The sequence below is a fragment of the Ceratosolen solmsi genome, unplaced genomic scaffold, assembly GCF_000503995.2.
Source record: "Ceratosolen solmsi marchali unplaced genomic scaffold, CerSol_1.0 scaffold61, whole genome shotgun sequence".
Taxonomy (NCBI): Eukaryota; Metazoa; Arthropoda; class Insecta; order Hymenoptera; family Agaonidae; genus Ceratosolen; species Ceratosolen solmsi.
The window spans coordinates 1338208-1352865 of record NW_011948435.1 but is presented as its reverse complement, the minus strand read 5'-3'; the positions used below and the strand labels follow the sequence as shown (position 1 = coordinate 1352865).

The window sequence follows — 14658 nt, the reverse complement described above, 5'->3', positions numbered from 1 at the left end:
ACCGAGGGGGAGATTGAGAGATCAAGAGTGAAATAGAGCGGTCGGGGGTTGACGGTGGTGGTGGGGAGAAGGGAGGCAGAGCGAGCGCAGGATGCACGGGCCCCGGGAGCACATGGCTCGCCGGGAGCTGGTGTTGCTGGCCGCTGCAGAGCCGGGGCCGAACTCCAGGTGCGGCCTGAGCCAATAAACAAGCGGACGAGTGTGGACAACACGCGCTTGGTGTAGAGGGAGCGCACGGCGATGGAAGGTGCGACGAGGAGCTGAGGTGGTGCAAAGTGCGCGAGCGGGCCCCCGGAGGCTGTGGCTGAGGCTGAGGCTGAGGCTGAGGCTGAGGCTGAGGCTGAGGCTAAGGCTGAGGCTAAGGCTGCCGCCGTTGCTGCTGTTGCTGTCGCTCTTGAAGAGCGAAGGACGAGGAACCTCGTCAGTCCTACACGATGGCCACGGAACCGCTTTCGCGCGCCTCTTGTCTCCTGTTGCCACTGCTGCTGCTGCTCGCACAGGTACACGGTCACACCCCGTTTTCCCACACTTTGGTGGCCGCTCGTTAACGGCTCTCTCTCTCCTTTCCTGCCTTCCTCGTTCCAACGAACCTTACGACCCGACATCCTCTTCGCGTTCCCACATCCTATTGATCTCCCCCTGTCCCTCACTCCCTCTACCAAATTACTCTCTCTCTCTCTCTCTCTCTCTCTCAGCCACGCACACACACACACACACACACACACACACGCGCGCGCGCATACAAACGCACACAAAGAATCGTTCTTTTCTTTCCCTTGGGACGTCCTGTTGTTGTGACCCCCCAGGTGTCCCATCCCCCTCCCGCCTCTCCCCCCCGCCACTCATTCCAACTCTCCAAATAATCAGCATTTTCAATCGGCCCGAGACACTAGATTTATACCTTTTGAGCCACCAGCAGCGGTGCCTGCAATTATAAGGATTAAACGTAATCGTGTCATTCGAGCCTTCGAGTTGGAGGGTAGGAGCATTTACACTTATAAATGCGACCCGAGCTTAATAAATTTTAATTAAAATTCATTGGTAAAGCCAGTTAACGAGGATCGCTCGATCGTTCGTAAAATCATTGGCGTTGGAGATGACGATAGATCCAGGAAGAGCTCGAATTATTATAAAAAGTGTCGAGACTGCGCCTTCTAGCGATACATCAAAGCAATTTGCCGACGCGCTCGGTGTAATGAAAAAAATCGACAAATACCCCTCATCTATTCCCCCATTATCGCCACTGTGTTTCATGACTTTTGTTACCCGGATCCACACCTTAACCGGGCGAAGAAACAGTTATAGCTAGCCGCGGCGGCACCTTTTAGTCACCTCGTCGGCTGGGAAAACGTGCGTCAATTTTGAACCACATCGATCTACTTTCGCGCACGAAACATCCGTGACGTTAATGCCGAAGTAACAAGCCTGCGTATTGTAAGGAACATCGTATGCCCCCCAAGTACTTGCGCAAACAATAAGCTCGCGTGAGCGCGTGCGCTTGAGTTCTGTACATCTTGCTGTATTGTTGTTGTTTTTTGTTGTTTTTTGTTGTTGTTTTTTTGTTGTTTTTTTGTTGTTTTGTTTTGTTTTGTTTTAAAGGCTCGAGCTTCACCTCGTAGTTAAGAAGTCGTGGGCTGCTTTTCGATGTCATATCGGCTTCGTCCGTCGCAACTTTCATTTCGTATTTTGCGAGATACTTTCCCACTAAACGTCGTTCTCACATTTTATTTTCTTCCCTTTTTTCTTTTTGATCTTTGTTTGTTGTTGTTGTTTTTGTTTGTTTTGTTTGTTTGTTTGTTTTTTTTTTTTGCTTATAAGCTGCAACGAAGGAAGGAGCCAGAGGAAGACGCGCGATCGCGCAACAATTCATTGTAAAAGCCATTTTTCACGATCCTTGTAATTGCCGGAGCGCGGATCGAGCGAGTACCCGGATTATCAAAGACGATTCCAATTGAATTCTACGAGGATGGCGATTCCATTTGAGATCGGATCGTAAAATTTAATTAAAATAATCCCTCGACCGAGCTACGCGCACGTATTTTATGTCGCTCGAAGAACATTATCAATCGCATCTGTCGTCTGTTTAATGTTTCGATTGCGGAACTGCAACCCTCCGAACTCCGTAAGGGCAATAATAACGTCGCGCGACAATATGCACACGTCTATGTGTATGTAAAGTCGAGAGATAACGGTTGGCTGCGTAAACAAACCGTCGGCTTATATGCAAATGGCCGTTAGTTCGGTAACTACGACTATGCGCGCCGCGGCTGGGAATTTCCCAAAAAAAGTTCGCGTTACCTACGCGATTAATGTTATCAGGTTCGTAACGGGCGTACAACGGGAGAAGCGGCGAGTGCACACTTGGCTCCAGTGTCTCGCTCGTGATGACGAAGAAAAAAAAAGGTATTTACAGTTATAGGCGCACGCTGTGTCTGTGCGAGCGAGTGCGTACGGGTTTCCGTGCACTTTCACGTCCAGGCCACGGGAGAAGCTCGTTACGCCTGGGAATTATTACGCCGTATGTAATTATTATAGGCGAGCCAATTATCGAATAATTTTATTGTGGCGAAATTTATTTGCACGTTAAAGCGCCTGCGTTACATCTTGCCATTTTATACGCTTTTATGCAATTTTATGGAATGTTATCATTGACGCGATTGCGCGTTGTCCTGCGCAATTCGACAATTCGCATACAAGTTCGCACCAATGCGCACTTATGAGAGGACTCGCGATTTAGTGAACCGGCGAGACGATCACGAAATTACGATAATGAACTTCAAAAATAAATTGGCACCACCTCCCACGCGATTTATGTTAATTATGTTGTGTAGTAGTAGTTGAGGGATTGCCGTGGCTGGTGAGAAAATTGGTGGCCTCGGGACTCGTGGCTACTCTAATCGGCCCAACGTCACAGTTGCATACATTACCGATATAATTTCTGTTCTTGGTCGAAATTACTTTGTCGACTCATCCGTATTTATTTCTCACGCAATCTATTTCTTATTCCTACAAGCCAATAAATGACCTTTCGAGCATTTATTAATGTTTTTACGCCAAGCCGATCCCTATTTATATAATCGTATAATCGACATTTGTAATGATCCTCTGCCCCCCCCCCCCCCCCCCAGCGAAAGCGTCGACAGTTCTGTCTGCTCAACATTGACATATACGTCGGCCTATCGATTAATTGCACTTAAAGATTTCTAAAAAATAATTCAAGATTTCTTAAATAATTCAAACTGCTTTTACGCACAATGACATGGATTAAAAATCAATAAGGGAAACGCGCGAAATTAGAATTGATTTGTTAAGTGGCATCGCCCGAGACTCTCCAGTGCCTTATGGAATTTTAAACAATGTGCACGCGAGGCACTAAGGGTGTCGCGCAAAAAACTCCCTCGTCAAATTTACACTTTCGCAACATCGGTTAGAGTTCGCATGCCTATATTTCCTTGGCCCTTTTAAATACTTATTAACATCATGTAAATACGGTTTTACACGCTTATGCAAACTCGCGGCAGACAACCGGTCGAACAAGGTGAAACAGAGATAGAAAAAACGATGAGATTTAAGTCAGCGTCACTTTGGAGCCCCGACCCCAATCGCACGAGGAACCATTGATAGTTGATATGTGTGTGCGTGTGCGCGTTTATATATGGTCTTTCCCCAGGGGCGGATAGGCGTATAAAATTGCGCAGGCTCTTTTGTACGTGCGACCGCAACTGTGCGCGTACATTTTTTTTTTTTTTTTTTCTTACAGCTGACATCCGCGCGCAATCGATTCAATTATCGCCTATTCCATACTTGCGTACGTAAAGGAATTTTCAGAGGCTAACCTTTGCCGTGCCATATTCTTCCGTAGGGAACCGACGGTCAATTGCTGAGCCGATGCTAAACGTTTAAAGGTCCAAGTATTCGTTCCACATCCTTTTCCGAATATGTAATTGGCACGTGACTTTAGTGAGTAGTAGTGAATCGATAATTCGTCTTCGTTGAATAAAGCACGAGCGATCTAATGCTTACACGCGAGTTTTCGCGCATATTTATCAAAAATTATATTCACTGCCGAATATTCGTAAACAATTGCAGATATCATCATCGCGTCGATTTTTAATGATTTTTTAGCTTAGTAAGATGTAAAGGTCAAAATACGTCGTCGCCATTGCATTATATGATAAAAGAAAAATTCTATTATTTTCCGATAAATGGTCGTTTAATTGCATTTTCAAGAATAATTTAACGCATTAAGCAGACAATGGCGTTAAAATTTGTTGCAGCTTACGTAAGCGTTCTTGAAAAGTTTTGAAAATGTTCAATGCTAATAATAATTTTATGGAATTGTACGTAGTAAATCTATGAAAATGTGGATGGCGAAATTTATAAAAGACAATTGCGATATCGTAGATTTTATATTATAAGGATGTGGTGAATTTTATATAATCACCTTCATAATAATTGGTTTGGCTTATGTATGCACGATACGCTCCATTATTTATATTTTTTACAATAGGAAAAACACACATTCGATATGTTACCTCTATTATGCACTTATAAAGATTCATGAATGCACTTGAAGTAATAATAATTATTTTAATATCACTCCTTATATGAGTTATATTCATTGCATTATTATCGGTATTTATTATTTTATTAGGAAGTTTTTTCTTCTTCTTTTTTTTTTTCTTTTCTTTTTCTTTTAAGTATTTTGTTCTATTGTCATTGATATATGATTGACTTATCGTACGAAAAATTTATGAATTATTTCATCTTCCGAACATTTGTATTTATTAAAAGCTATCCTTATTTATATCGATGTTTCTTTTGTTATGTTTATGTTAAAAACTATTATCGAAGGTGTTAAGCTTTATGCAATTCATTAATTATTATTGAATTCTTGAATAGATATTTGTAGCGTTCTTTTAAATCAAGTAATAATTAAATCATTCGATACTTCATTTTGTATTCGGCAAAACTAAGACATTGGATACGATATTGCTTTTTTGCATTCAACAATAATATGATAGAATAGAGTAAGGATTCATTTAAAAGGAAGTTACTTTAATTATTATATTACCATGCTGTAATAATATGAAAGTCAATTAAATGAAAAACAATTGGTAATAAATGTATATTTATTACTTTAATTTTACCATTAACGAAATCTGACTCTTAGGCATAAATGTACGTTGTATATTATTTTTTTGACTGTTATCTTTAGCCATTATGAGCGATGTATTTTTTTTTTGCTTTTGTTAGCTTAAATATAATAGATATGCGTTTTTAAAAATTTCCAGATATTACGTAAAGTAATCTTTATGTGTAATTTTTACGACTTCAAACTATGACAATTTATGCGTTTTCTACTAGTTTGATTGTTGATAAAATCTGTTCATTTATCATTTTCGAAAAAATAATTATTGAAATTAATGTTTTTTCGTATGTAATGTATAACAAAAAAAAAAAAAAAAAAAAAAAAAAAAAAAAAAAAAAAAAAAAAAAAAACATAAAAATGAAAATTGCAAAAGCTTATATTTGTGTGTTGGTACAGTTCAAATTCTGCAGTATTCACGAGAAATATGATTATTCGGAAATAAAGTTTAAAATTTCAGTTACATAGCAGAGTTATATAAGAATTTACGATTTATTTTTAAACGTACAGTTAATTCCTGAGGTTATTATTTAATCTTTTTCGTTTTTTATTTACCATTTCGTAATGTATTTAGTGTAAATATGAGTTTCTCTGTATCAATCCCAATTTTGTGCGAAAGCATGATAATGCTTCTTCTTCATCTTTTTATTTTTTTTTTTATCTTTTTTTTTCTTCTTTATTACCTTTTTAAAGTCATCTTCAAAACGTGTTAGTAAAGTAGTTCCGCAAGTTTCAAATCATAAGGTATCGTGATTAATAAATGTCAGTTGTTCGTAACGAGTCTTGTTAAGGAGAGTTAAAATTTTCGCAGTGCAATAATAATGAAAACACCCAATGATTACCGTAATGAGGATAAATATATCGTTTTGCCTCGACTTTGATATTTTTTTTCCATAATTTGATATTGTGAACGTTCAAATAGTTTTTCACTGGCAATACACTTCTATTCGACACCTTTTGCATATTCGCGCTATTGTTGAGAACCAAACTTACATAATCAATTCCTATTTGCATTGTCGTCAATAATATGTAGGATCGTTCGGTCCCGGTGTCTTACAATTGCCGTGGAGCCATGAAACGTGGCAAGGCAAACAACGAATGTCCGAAATGCTCGAGCCGTCTCCCTCGCACTCGCAGAATGTCAGAATCGCGCGTCAAAGTGACTTCAAACAACGAGATCCGTCGCGAGCCAACGCGGATTGGCGGTTACCACCTGCCTGGCTCTGGGTGCTCAGCTAGATTAGGATCGCGGTCCCCATCCACATCTTCACCTCTCTTCGTCGATGAATTCAAGCGCCCGGAGTTCCCGTCGCCTACGAAACATTACTCGCTTCCTCGTCTTGTCAATGCGCGTGTCGCAAGCCTTTGCACCAGGAGGCGAATACCCGTTGTCTCGAGGAACTTCGCCTCGAGCGCAATGACGCGTTTCCAAGGGGCCGAGACTCGAACGGAGAACTAGACACGTTGCTCGTCAAATGATATCTTTAAATGATATCTCGAAGCGGGCCGACCTCCCAATGATTTTCCTTGGTAAATGCTTGCGAAACAAAGGAGCGCGTTGTACTCGGAGAGCCGCAATCTCGACGAAGCGTCAGGGCGCCTGGACAGCCGACGAGAAAGACAGAGACGGAGGGAGTCGCGGAGGGTACCTTTTTTTCGAAAGTCACTCGGGCGGAGTCCTGGTCGGGAGTTGGGCGCGACGGCGAATCGATCGCTCCCGGAGCTTTTGCCAGCGATTTCGTTTGCCCGCACAGTTGGGATTTTTTTGTTCATTGTGACTGACGACGACGAGGTGGGCGAGCGGAGACTCGTTAGCGCCGACCACCGCCTTGCGACACCTGATTTATGTGCTGGATAAATAATAAATAAATGCCTATTATGCCCGCGATATTGAAAAAGTCAATGTGAGCGGCTACGATTTAAAAAAAAAAGTCTGTTAAGTTTTGTCATTTGAGATTGATAGCTGCCAGTCGACGGTTTAAAATTAAACGTCTTTAGCGATGTGAGACTGTGATCGTTATGGCTCGATCGATTCACTAATCCTCGTCCTATATCCGACAAATTGCAAAACTTCAATAATACTCGATACGTAAACGAGAAACGCGTTACTCGAGCACGCACATTCTGCAGAGTTCCGAAAATAGTATTTTTAATTATGCAGTTGGGAATATTGTAATACAATATGTTCAAACTCAATTCGATATAACGAGCTCTTGCTTGAGAAGATTTGGCACCGACGAAGATGAATATATATATATATATATATATATATATATATATATATCGAATGCTTGTATCAGCTCGAGAATATAAATGAATTGGAAGAAATCAAATAAATGTTAGAGACGTTGAAATTTGTCAAAATGATTCTTGCGTTATATAAGAACCATAAGTTTTAAAAATATTTAATAATCAAGTGGTTAGTACAGGGAATTTTAGCCACTTTAAAAAGAAATTTCTTCATATTGTTCTTTAGAATTGCTGATTATAAAATATCAATCAGTATTATTGTATGTTATTTGCCCCAAAATTTTACAAATGATTTAAATGAAAAATATTACTTTTCAACAATTATCTAAGAAAATACAACTCTTTTCAACTGCCCATAGTCCAAATTATAGATACACAATAGTTGAATAATTTAATATTATTAGTTTGTCAATTCACAGAAAACTTTATGGCAAATACCTAGTGAGTATATAATCAAATACACCTATACGCGTATTATAGAATTTTAAAACTACATAGCTTTCTTTAATGTAAAATACAAATAAAATTAATACACGAGTATACGCATTAAGTAAATACAATAAATTAAAAGAAAAAAAATTTAAACATACATACAGTTATACACTGATTATAGTTAATTACGTTAATAATTTTTTTCCATTTCAATGAATCGAGCGTTATTGAATGGATTTTCATTATATTTCGTATAAATTTATTATCAATAAAATTTTTCTTTTCATCTCTATGAAGTGAAATGCTTTTTTGTAATTAAATTATTTTATAACATGTAGTGTTTTTTTTTATTATAATTGATATTACATAGATATTCCAATTTTTTGTATGCTATATGAATAATGAACAATAATGAAAATGTCAATAAGCATTGAACTGGAGTTTAATATGTATTTCATTTAAATATGAGCATCTAAAATATATTGTGACAAATTATTTTCATTATCAGACGGATGATCATTATTATTCGTAACACAATCAAACAAAACAGAAAAAAAAAACAAAAAAAAAAAAAACACAAATATAATCATGATATTCAAAAGAAAAATTTTATTTTATTTTTTCTAGAGGTCTTACCGTTTATTTGAAACTGGTAACGATATATAATATTTACCTGAAATTATTTTAGACAATACCCTAAAATTCAGGTCATTCGGATTTTCTTATCGTAATACTATCGTAATGGTAAGAGTAATCATCGATATTGCATCATAATGCACAATTTCATGTATTATTATAAATAAAAAATTGTTAGCATTACGTTTAAAGAACTTTTTTCCTTTACCATGTTACGCTATTATCTCCATTTTAACAACTCTTACATTTTTAATTTACAACAAATTTTAATTTCTAACAATCAAACGCATTGTCATGTTACATATATATTCTAAAAATGTTCATTTTCTTAAATTACTCGTATCTCGTAAAATAATTCGAAAAGGATTTTTTAAAAAAACTTTCGTAAATTTAAAATATAATTCTAATTTAATTATAAATAATTAAAGATACAAATTTTAAGTTTCAATATAGATTTACATATTTTATCGTTATGTGTTCTAAAGAAATTAATGCTATTGTGTACATTGTGCGAAGAATGTATATCAAAGCTGCAATAAAAATGAAAAAGTAAAACATATCATTGCACTTATGTTTTTATGATATATTTATGCATTCGTCAGTGAAATATTTATTAGTATTTATTTAAATAATGTGTTTATTTACATATATACAAAATATTAAAATTTAGTTTTCTTTCTCAACATGTATTCGATAACTTTTCAATCTCATAAATTATAAATCTTTGTTTATTTAATCACAGGAAAAGCGTTTACTAGCATTTCAATATAATAAAATTGGACTATTACTAATGAAAGTGATAAGAGATACGAAAAAGTTCAAGAAAGTTTTTTACGTTACCTTTAATAAATAAATCTCGAAATTTGTTAATAGAAATGATCTTTTTTTCATAATAAAAAATTTGCACGAATTGTGAAATTATTTATCAATATAAATAAATGTTATTCTAAGCCTGAAAGATGCATATTAATTTATGTTTTTACATATAGTTAATTACGATAATATATTTATTTTAAATGACGAGGGATGGTATTCTTTAATTATGTACATTTTTATATTTTTATAAATAAATTTTTCAAAGCGTTTTACTATTATTAGGGTGAATTATTTGATTGTAGTCGATATGAAAAAAATTTGTTAAAAAAAAAACATTATGAATTCATTAAAATAAGAAAAATGTAAACCCTAACATTTCATTTTCCATTAATTTCATTAACAAACAAAGAATGCAGTTACACGTTGACTCTTTGGAAGAGAACTCGTGTTTATATTTACAATTAGTGAAATATGAGTGTTCTAATCAACAGTCACTGACGACAAAACTAAACTAAGCGTAACATGCTATTTGGTAACGTGCATCATACGGTTGCATCCTGTGTGATAAGATGAGACCTTTCGATTATAAAGGACATTATGAAAATAGAGAATTCTAAACCAAACTTCAGCTTCGGTCGAAGTGAACTGAGTGAGTCACGAGAGAATACAACGACATTATCGAATATGTCAAACTGAAAGGCACATTGTAGCAATCGACTTTCTCCAAATCAAATACTGAAATCATTAACAAGCTCGAAAACAAGATTACAGTCATCAAAAACTAACTGCTTTAAGAAATCAATAAAACCGTGTTTCCAGTATTTTCCAAACAAAAAGTATGAATTTAGAGAATCATTTACGATCCATTAGAATCTATAAATATGCTACACCACCACAATCTAATCATATTTATCTGTATTTATGTATGCGTGCGAGCGCACGTGCTTGTGATTAAATGGTAATATAACTAAATAGTAAACTATTATTAGCTTATATGATATATGTCAAATATATCTGTCTACGTTTTCGATTATTAAATTTGCAATTAACTATTAAAATGTAAATGTGAATATGTAGGAATTAAAAAATTATGCTATCACTATAAAATGTCGTGACGAAAATACCTTAACTGTCGGTATTAGAAACAGCATATTGTAACAGTTGTGCGGCAGATTTGAAAAAAAAAAATAATCTGGAAACTTTTAAAGCGTGACTTCGCGAATCATTCCATTCCTTATCCTTATATGATACCAATAGCCATACTTTCTAATAGAGCTCAAAGAAAATCGATCATATAAAATAATACTATTTCGCAACATATATTAAATTAATTTTATTATCTCGTGTAATAAAAATGTATGAATCATCGTTGTCAAAGATTATGAAGAATTGAGTCTGGGGAATTTTAAGATATCAATTTTGTTTTCATTATCATCAACTTTAAATGCCAATAAATTTCAGATACTGAATTTAATAATTACCATCCGAATGTACATTGACAAAATTTAGAAGCCTGAATTTAAGGAATTGAAAAAATTATATTTTTATAATAAAATAAAATAGATGCAACTGTCATCTTAATTAGAAAACATGAGAAAATGGGTGAATTAAGTAAATATAATTCTATAGGCTTATTACGTGCCATTATACATTTGTAAATTACATGTATTAGATTTTTTAATAATAAAAAAATAATAATTAATTAATTAATTCAAACAAATGAGTTTAATCCAAAATTTTATTCGACATTTTTACGAATATAAATGTATTAAGTTCAGTTTAATTTAAGCGTGTCAGATGATAAAGCGATGATAATGAAGGTTATTTTTTAAATTGGCTCTGATTGCCATGCGATTTTTGTTATCAGCATAATTACAAATATATAGATTTAAAATGCATACAATGTAAAATGAAGTTCCTATTTGTTACATTCGTAATGTTAAAATAAACTTTGTTATAAAAGTAGCAAATTCTGCTCAAGAATATAAGCAAGTTTGATTCAAGACGTTGAAGAACTAATTACAATGGCTTTTCTATAGACATTGAAATTTAATTTAACGCCTATTCTAATTTAATTGATAATAGATGATAAAGAAACGGTAAAAATAATGTGAGCAAACTTAACAAAAGTATTAAAGTATACTTTAAAATTGAAAATCAACCATTGCAAGAAATAAACAATGATTAGTCAATGGAATTTTGTTCAGAATTTTATTCGACAACTGATGTTTCTACGAATCTCGGTCTATCGGACTTTCCGTTTTATTTTTCATTTCACTTTTGATAATTCGACTATCGTTTAAGAAAAATCGTAATTAAATTATCGTTCCAGCTTACGCCTAGAATTGTAACATCGTAACGAATTTGATAAAGGTACTTTTTAAAATACGAAGGAAAAACTATTATATAATTCATCGATTGTTTTAAAAGTTTAAGACAATAGGAATATTAGTGAAAACTCAAAAAAATTAGAAGAATGTTACTCATTAACCGATACTCTGAAAATAAAGCTAAATGACAAAAATCTATAGTTGGTGGATTTTGAAAATTACCTGCGCGAGGAAGCGTACAATCCCCGACCGTTAGAAGTTTAAAGTTCAAAAAAAAAAAAAAAAAAAAAAAAAAAAAAAAAAAAAAAAAAAAAAAAGTAATAACGGTGTAGGCTGTATATTCTCGGATTTCACGAGATAAAAAATGCCCAACGTCTTTTAACCGCCGAAAGAGACTAAAAGTACCCACACCCCCACTCTCGATAAGTGTTAATTGCGGAGTGGTAGATTCCATATTCCGGGACTCGTTAGAGCTTGTGGTAACAAACATAAACTTCTCACAGTATCTTTCCACGGAAAAGAGGACCAGAGCTCCGGGGGCAGTCGACGCGTCCCGAAGGACACACATTCCGTTCCCGTAAAACGCCTCGTTATAGGAGCGGCCCTCGGAACAATCGATACTACTCGGTGCTCGTTTCCTCCAAAGGGGAAAGAGCGAGCGAGAGGCGCCTCCTCGCGTCTGACTCCTCGAGGTCGCGCACAGGCGCTGGCTTTCCAGCAAATTATAATCCTTACGTGCCCGGGACTACGTTGCGAATTACGTCGCGTCGACGTCTCATCGGTGCACACACACGTATAACGGATTACGCAATGCGCACTTTATTTTCCAGATTGCGCGAGATAACGAGACGACGCACTGCGCCAGACCCCGTTCCCCTTTCCCGCCACCCCGTCACAACTACCTCGCCCTATTGCCAAAGCCCCCACCCTCGTCGTCGTTGTCCGCACACCATCTCTGATCCGGCTTTTCCGCTTTTCTCTCTCCTGCACAAAATGTCCGCCCTTCGCCGGCCTCGGCACACGCAGTCCGACTTCCTCTTATTCGCATTGTCGAGGCTTGCTGCATTGTTTGTTTGTTTGTTTGTATGTTTGTTTGCGCGTGTGCGTGCATGCGTGCGTCCGTGCGCACGCGTGTTTTTATTTTTTAGATAGTTCCTCTTACCTAAACATTCATTACGATTGTAGGGAAGAATATAATTTAATTGTTTGCCGTAGCGAGGAGAAATTGTGAAGAAATAGTGCCCGTTAGCGTCTCCTGGCCTATTTAGATAAAGACGCGAGATTTTTTAGCGACTCCGAGCATTTTCCGGATTATGCAAATAAGTTAGCCAAGATGTACTTTGGGGTGATTAACTCCGGCCATCACGGGATTATCAAGGAATATATATTTCTAATCGATAAATTTGTTGGATAATGGCTAATCGAAGGACGATGATTGGACGGTCGATGATCACGTTGGTCTTTTATTCATTGAAAAGTCATTTCAACTATTTACCTCGTGCGTGGTTTTATTGTAAAACTGTACTTACATAACAAGAAATAAATAATTCAAGTCGCGTGCTAAAAGTTTATGGAAATACGTTACGTTAGTAATATCGGACAAAAATTTAGTTAGAAATGCTTTGACAATTATATACGTACAGTTTCCCATTCCCATACGCACTTCTCGAAAATATTTTCGAGTCCATTAGCTAGTCCGATAGATTTTTCATAAAGTTTTAATAAGAACAATATATATCTTACGGTATGAATATTCTGAATATCGTATATTGAAGTACATCGTATTATTCATTACTTTATTTACAGAATGAAAATGTAAGAGATTTGTAATCCTTTAGATGAAATTGTTATATGCGGCAATGAGGTTCTTTTAATTAATTATTTAATAATCAAGCGATGTTTAATATCGTGGCTGACAATCATTTGCAATATCGTTTAAACGAAAAAATTTGCTCGATCGGCATTTGAGTGATGCATTTTGATTTACTTTAAAAAATAATGAAAATTGTAGATAAAAATTGTCTGGTTGAAACGCAACTGCAATTAAAACATTAAACTTTTCTAAAAAAGTTGTCCATTAAATGCTTCTTTTAGTTGTACTGCTCATTTGTTGTTTGAGGTTAAGCAATACTCGGTCAGTCAGCCCTTTCGTAAAACTTCAATGAATGTGTATTTTGTCCTTTTATTGCGCCCGAATTCAACGGTTATTTAATTAGATTAATATAATCAATTAGCGCAAAGTCTCACATAATAAAATATTATTATGTTATTTTTACATAACTACTTTTCATGGGAACGCAATGATTACGTGCAATACATTCCATTGAATTAGCTAAGTATACGTGCTTAAATCAGTGCAGGAATTATTAAGAGTAAAATCAACGTCTTATATGATTTTTATATTCTTATTCAATTTTAATAGGGAAATTTTTTATAACAATTTACTTGATGCTTCTGCAAATCTTACATACTCTTGTGCTCTCGTGCACAATGCCAAGTATTTCGTTAAATTCAATTTCAGTTTATTTATTGGCGTCGTACAGTACTTAGTATAAAAAATTATAATTCACAATTTAGGCATAGAAAATCCATCGAGTAAATTTTTATGTATTTTTCCTATAATTGTATCAATAACCAACCTTTATAATATATTTTTAACAATCATTTTATAATAAGATATTTCCTTATTAAAATATGATAATTGCAATTTACCTATTGATGCGTAATAAAATTTGGGTCAGCGACGTGGCGGGGAGGAGGGTTTTATATATATATATATATATATATATATAGATGAGGCAAAAAAAAAACATTTAAAAACACTGTTCGCCTTTCTTTTATCAATAAACGATTGAAATTTCTTTTACGCAATTTTAACCATTATATTAAACAATGTAATAAATAATAATACTCGTAGTTTTCTAAATATATGCAATATGGGTTGTTGGAAACTACGAAGAAATCATGGAATTTGAAAATTAAATGCTCGATAACGCGTTGAAAAAAAACAAAGTCAGAACAATGAAATAGAGAATTATAGAAAAT

The 14658-nt window shown here is 35.2% G+C and overlaps 1 protein-coding gene across 2 annotated transcripts in view; it reads left to right on the top strand.

The window, feature by feature from the left end:
* Ptp10D (Protein tyrosine phosphatase 10D) overlaps window positions 1–14658 on the top strand; it is a 71372-nt gene continuing 56714 nt past the window's right edge. The window contains exon 1 of one of the 2 annotated variants that reach the window (XM_011502947.1): window positions 1–500. In XM_011502947.1, coding sequence (XP_011501249.1) covers window positions 435–500 — 66 coding nt within the window. In that variant the 5' untranslated portion in view covers window positions 1–434. The remainder of the gene's footprint in view (window positions 501–14658) is intronic. The other variant, XM_011502948.1, reaches the window with a different exon arrangement.